Source organism: Triticum aestivum, chromosome 6B (assembly GCF_018294505.1).
Source record: "Triticum aestivum cultivar Chinese Spring chromosome 6B, IWGSC CS RefSeq v2.1, whole genome shotgun sequence".
NCBI lineage: Eukaryota > Viridiplantae > Streptophyta > Magnoliopsida > Poales > Poaceae > Triticum > Triticum aestivum.
In genome coordinates, this window is record NC_057810.1 from 696,458,631 (window position 1) to 696,464,716 (window position 6,086).

At 48.3% G+C, this 6,086-nt stretch overlaps 1 protein-coding gene across 1 annotated transcript; it reads right to left on the minus strand.

Moving 5' to 3' along the window:
- Positions 1–381: 381 nt before the first annotated feature.
- On the minus strand, positions 382–3,190 carry LOC123139444 (wall-associated receptor kinase 2). Its single transcript, XM_044559249.1, has 3 exons — positions 2,203–3,190; positions 1,868–2,035; positions 382–1,750 (listed from the first exon to the last, which is right to left on the minus strand). The coding sequence occupies exons 1-3, from the start codon at positions 3,107–3,109 to the stop codon at positions 552–554; spliced, it is 2,274 nt and encodes a 757-aa protein (XP_044415184.1). The 5' UTR covers positions 3,110–3,190; the 3' UTR covers positions 382–551.
- Between the last annotated feature and the right edge of the window lie 2,896 nt (positions 3,191–6,086).

The following is a 6,086-nucleotide window of genomic DNA, read 5'->3' on the forward strand; positions in this document are numbered from 1 at the left end:
GTCAGAGGTGTCAGCGTGAATTGTTCAGATCCCAAGTCTGGAATTGATGCAGATGATTTCGGGAGCAGCTGGGCTCGGGCAAACTCTGTTTGCTTCTCTTTCTGTGACCCTTTTTGTATCACCAGAAATTATCACCACATATGGTACGGCGGGCAGTAGAAGCAGTGTCTTCTTTTATTAAATTTGTTACCATCACATATGCGCCCGAAAACATTAGACAGAGGCCGTCTGTCTACCATATTGCTAACAAAATTATTTATACAGAAACATAGAAAGAAAAAAACTGACAGAAAAAGGTAAAATGGCAAAAACAATAAAAAACCCAGAAGAAACAAGAAAAGGAACGAAAAAACACATATATTGTTCAATTTAGTTTTTGTGAGAATTTTACATTTATGTTCTACACTCTTCTCTAATTTAGTGCTATATATTCATAATATTTGGACAATACAACAGTTTTACAGTCTTCTTCAATCTAGTGTTTGCGTTTGGTACTATTTCAAAAAGAATCCAAGTCAAGATATACCTTTGCGAAAGAACAAGCACATAGTCTACAAGCTTAAAGTATATGTGCTACCCCCTTCAAGATCAAGGACATCTTGAGGCCCAAACATGTACTCCACACCCCGTTCCATATCCCTACCAAACAAGCTCTGCCCTTCCTCCGAATCATTGCCACCAGCTTGACCCCACGGACGCCGCTGGTACCTCCTTAGCGCCTCCAGCCTCTCCGCCACCTCCTTCATGGCCGGACGCTCTTCCCCGCTCACGCTCACGCATCGGGTCACGATGTGGGTGACCTCTTCCAGTGCTTCGGGTCCCATTTCCTTCCTCACTTGGCCGTCCAGGAGCTTCTCATGTGTGCCGGCCTTCGTGGCTGCTACGAAGCGTGACACTAGGCTCCTGTCCTCTGGCCCGCTGAAGCAGATCGCCTTCTTTCCGGTGAGAAGCTCTAAAAGCACGACCCCAAAACTATACACATCACTCTTGTCTGTCAACTGGCATGTCATGAGGTACTCCGGGTCTAGGTACCCGCAGGTGCCCTGCACCAGTGTTGCGATTTGAACCTCGTCGCTTGGCGCCAGCTTTGATGCCCCAAAGTCCGAGACTTTGGCGGTGAGATTGTTGTCGAGGAGGATGTTGGCGGTCTTGACATCTCCATGGAGGATCGGCGGCGAGGCCGACGAGTGCATGTATGCCAACGCCTCCGCGGACTCTGCTGCTATCCGGAGACGAGTGTCCAAGGTTGTGTCAGTGTTAAGCTCCTTTCCGTGGAGGAAGTGGTAGAGGGTGCCGTTTGAGACGTACTCGTAAACCAGCATCGGCACCTCTATGTCAAGGCAGCAACCGAGCAGCTTGACAACATTACGGTGGTTGATCTGGGAGAGAATGAGCATCTCCCTCGCGAACTCCTTGATATCAGACTCCTCCATCATCTTAGACTTTTTTATGGCCACCACAGTCTTGTCCTCCAAAACGCCCTTGTAGACTATGCCATGGCCTCCGCGTCCGAGGACCTGATCGGCGGCGAAGTTGTTGGTGGCTTTCACTAGCTCTTGTTCCGAGAATATCTTGAACCCGCTGGCGCCTCCTTCGGCGGCACCTCTATGGGAACGCATCTGTTGCTGCAAGATGACGCCTCCATTGTGCTCGAAGAAGTTCTGTTTTGCTTTGATCAGTTTCCTCTTCTGGAACCCCAGGTAGAGCCAGAAGCACATGAAAACCGACATGAACACGCCAACGCCGACTCCTAAATATGACATTGCATACACAACCATTAGCTTAGATTATTGAGAAGAAATTGCAGAAGAACCAACGATGGAGATGGAATATGTTGCATGATGACCATCGATGGATCAGTGTGTACCTACGACGGTTTTCAGAGCTAGGGAGAAATTGTCCTTTGGCCTGCAGCCGTTCTTGGCGGTGGCACCTCCACTTGTACCCGGTGGGCATTGGCAAGTGTGGCTCCCCGGCGTGTTTGTGCACACACCGTAGCACGGGTATTCGTCTTTCAGATGGCACTCGTCGATGTCTTCAGTTTGCAAAGCAATTTCAACATCATTTGGTCAGACAAAAGTAGAGATGTAGTCCTTCCTCTGATATACATATTACTACTAAATCAGGGAAAATTAATATGGATCGGAGTGAGTAATAGAGCACAACAGCTATACTCCAATGTTGGAGCTATGTGGTGTGTACCTGCGCATCCACGGTCGAGATAAGGGTTGCCGTCGTAGCCCTTGGGGCAGCTGCACCGGTACCCGGGGCCATTGGTTGCGTCGACGCACTGGCTGCCCACGCTCCGGCAGGCGAAGTCGGTGGCGTTTTGGCCGGCCGCGCTGCAGTTGTCGATGTTGCGGACGGCCCAGTCGAGCACGAGGGGCACGGCGAAGTCGTCGGTGCGGTTGAGGAAGACGCGGTCGGTGTAGGTGAACCACTCGTCCTCGACGAGGAACACGTAGTGGCAGGACGTGGCGTTGGTGGTGAAAGCGGTTGAATCTTTGGACGGCGGGAAGTTGCGCAGGTAAGGCCCGAAGAAGCTGATGTCGGCGGGTATCTCGCTCTGGCAGCACCCGACGCCGGTGCACGGGCCGGGCATGGCATACCTCGAAGGGCGGCACACGGACATGCAGCCGCTGACGTAGTATCCGTCGCCGTCGACGAAGTAGCCGAGGTTGGGGCAGCCGAGCGCGACCAGACGGTTCTTGGCGTCGGAGAAGCGGTAGACGCTGTACTGGAGGGACATGTAGCTGTTGGTGCGGTCGACGAGGCCGCCGGTGGAGCTGAAGCACTCCCGCGTCGCGTTGAGGTAGGCGCGGGCCTCGCCGGACGCGAGGGAGAGGTCTGCGAGGTGGTGGTCGAAGCCACTGACGGTGAGACGCGGAGGGAAGAGGCCGGAGTCATGGCACTCGAGCTGGAAGCCCTGCTGGCCGTCGTTGCGGTAGCAGCCGGCGCCGATGCCGAATGGGTATGAAACGGTGATGTTGCCACAGCTGTCGCGGCACCCCGGCCGCGCCACGGGCGGCCGCCGACGAGCTGACGCCGGTGCCACTACCAGCACATGCAACAGCATCAGCAGGAACAGAAGGGCGGCTGCTAATGCCATTCTTGATGTGTGTGTTCTTCTCTGGAGACTCGGCTGCTTGGATATGTGTAGGTGGACTGGTGGAGTGTGTGGTGTGTGTAGGATATGAATGCCATGGCCTGCCTTGACCGGGAGACGCAGCATCTGCATCTCAATGCCATGGTCGTTGAGAAATTGAACACGTATGACTGCGACACATGCGTCTGGATGTTGTTGGAAATAGGGAGCACTCGAATCTCAGTCGACCTGCCGGCTAGAATGTTCATATCTGCACTAGGCCTTCGTGCAAACACTAGTTCGAGTCTAAAACAATATACTTCCTCTAGTGTAAAAAAAACGTCTTGCATTATGAACGTAGATAGACAAAAGTAAATATAGAAGCGTAGAAAAAATATGTGTCCTAGTTTTAGATTTAAGAAAAGTATACAAACCACAAAAGTTGTTGAGCAATTCTAGGCTTAGCAATGTGTGACTAGGCCAAAAAACTACAATAAAATTTCAAGTTTTCAACTCATATACACGTGTAGTCAGTGGCTGATGTCAATTTTATCAATTCATTTTAGGGATTTGCAAGTTTTCTATAGATGTAATCGACTGTAACACCCTACCTATCACAAGCAAGCAAGGCACACAGGTAAACAAGCTAACAAGCAGTAAATACAATATAAAGCTAAGAATCAAGATAACCAAAATGACGTAGACGGCCTGAAATCCATGGTCTTGGGAAATGTAAGCTTTGGCCGGCGAGGGTCGGTACCCGTGGCGAAGGAGACCATGGGTGTCTTTTTCCTTCTTGAAGATGTCGTTGAAGAGTTCACAATAACACTAGATCATTGGTGGATGGAGATAGGTTTTGGTGGCTGCTGGTGCAGCCGGATCGACTCCCGCGGGGTACGATGAGCTGGCGGTAGTGTGGAGCTCTAGGTGAAAGCTTTGTTCCGACGGGGATCGGTGCCAGTGATGTTGGCACCCGAGGGTGTCATTTACTTCTCGCAAGCGTTGTCGCACAACTTCTTCTGCCGTATCCCGGGTCCCTTTGGCCCTCAGTCGTTGGTTGTGGAGTCCTGCTTTGTATAGATGCTGCTTGTATTCGTCATTATTGTTGTTTTTGCATGGTTGTCCTCTAATCAACCTTGCCGTCGTGTGGTTTTTGGCCTAGTTTTCCTTATAAACTTTCTTAATGAAATCGCAGGAGCACCCTGTCCTCTTTTTTTTTGCGCAAATCGAACCTTCCATTACTTAACCAGAATCATTACAGTCTTGTTGACATAAGAAGTCAACCTCATCATGAATACTACGCAGCCAAACAGCAGTTTTGGGTAGTAAACTACCCATTTGAGCGAGAGCATGGCTAACTTTATTCTGCTCTCGCTTAACGTTATTTTATGTGGCCCACCATGGCCGCCACTGGAGACCTATTGGCCTCAGTGTCCCTGATCATGTGAGCCGTCGTTGAGCAGTACGTCTCCACAATTAATCTTTCTGGACTCCGCTCAAAGGCCAGTCACTCCCTCCATGAGCGCCGCCATCTCTGCTTCGAGAGCGCTCGTGCATCGTGGGATGAAACGGCATGACGAGAAAATGACGGCACCTGCATGATCTCGAAGAACCATTCCGGCACCTGCAATGAGACGGTGGGCGTTCGGTATAAACCAAAAATTCAGTTTCCACCGTTCAGTTTTTTCACACAACTTCGGTTTTCAAATTTACTAACCGAAAATGTCAACCCAAAAGGGCTAACCAAAACATCGGTTAACCAACTAGTTCGGTTCGGTTTGCAGTTTACACCGAAAAGCATTGCTTTAAGCAATTTGTGCTCACCGCGGCTGCTGCAACCTCTTATATAGCCAAAGCTCTGTGCCCCATTCGCTTCGTCAAGTGAGGTGGGACTAAACAAACGTCATGTCCAGACTTGTCTGGCCGCACACTCGCACACGGGCTGATTTCCATGCATGTGGTCTCTCTCTTTGCTGGTTTGTCACGGGCTGGGTTGTCAAGCTCTATTTAGTAGAACGTCCAGGCCTACTTAGCGTAGAGTTTTCTCGAAACAAAACAAATACTTTAGCGTAGAGTTTTCTGGAATTCACTGATAGTACATCTAGAACTTTGGCCACTCAGAGTTTCGGACCTCCTCTGATTTCCTAGAGTCTAGAGAGCTCTTGGACTCATTCGAAATTCACCGGAGGCTTCTGATTCTGGTTCTAGGCTAACACATGGCTAAAATAGAGTCAATAAATAAGACTTTTGAAGTTCTGGGATAACACATTACCTCTAGGGCATATTTCCAACACCGCGTACTTCGTGAGCGACCTTTTGCTCCTCTTGGCCCTTGGTGGCGTCGCATCTTTCCTTTGGAAACTGTCTTTTCCTATGTTTCACCGCTTGTTCATAGGAGTGCCAACACAAAAGTCAGCATGAGGGCAGATGAAAACATGTGCGCTGGGAATGACAATAGATGGTTAATAAGCAATGTCAATACTCAATACAATACTAAATAATGTCAATACTTAATACAATACTCGGCTGAAAGGCGGGGCAGAATCATCTAGGAGTACATTTTTTTGTGCCAAAAAAGAATTCCAGTATATTAGGTACATAAAAATGTACCGTCATTTCGTTCCTCTTATGCATTTTCCCTTTGAAAACGCTTTGACCGTCATTTTAAAAACTTCATAACAAATTCATATTAACTTAGGAAAATGCAAAAAAAAAAACAAATCAAAATATTCAGAAAAACATCACCTATATGTGCATGTCGTTTGTCTTCATGACAAAAGTATTGTTCATACATTTTTATATTTAATATCATGAGTAATATTAATAACCTCATGTGGTTTAATACATTTTCTGAGTTAATATGAATACTGAATACAATACTCCGCTGAAAGGCGGGGAAGAATCATCTAGTAGTACATTGTTTCGTTCCAAAACAGATTTTCAGTATATTAGGTACATAAAAATGTGATGCTATTCGGTAGTCCATGATAGGTTAGCCCAT

What these genes read in the sequence shown, in the direction of transcription:
- LOC123139444 (XM_044559249.1), bottom strand. Translation starts at nt 3,109, where the DNA reads ATGGCATTAGCAGCCGCCCTTCTGTTCCTGCTGATGCTGTTGCATGTG. An exon ending in TCTCGACCGTGGATGCGCAG is followed by an intron (nt 2,036 to 2,202) that starts GTACACACCACA and finishes TGCAAACTGAAG; the next exon opens with ACATCGACGAGTGCCATCTG. An exon ending in AGCTCTGAAAACCGTCGTAG is followed by an intron (nt 1,751 to 1,867) that starts GTACACACTGAT and finishes TGTCATATTTAG; the next exon opens with GAGTCGGCGTTGGCGTGTTC.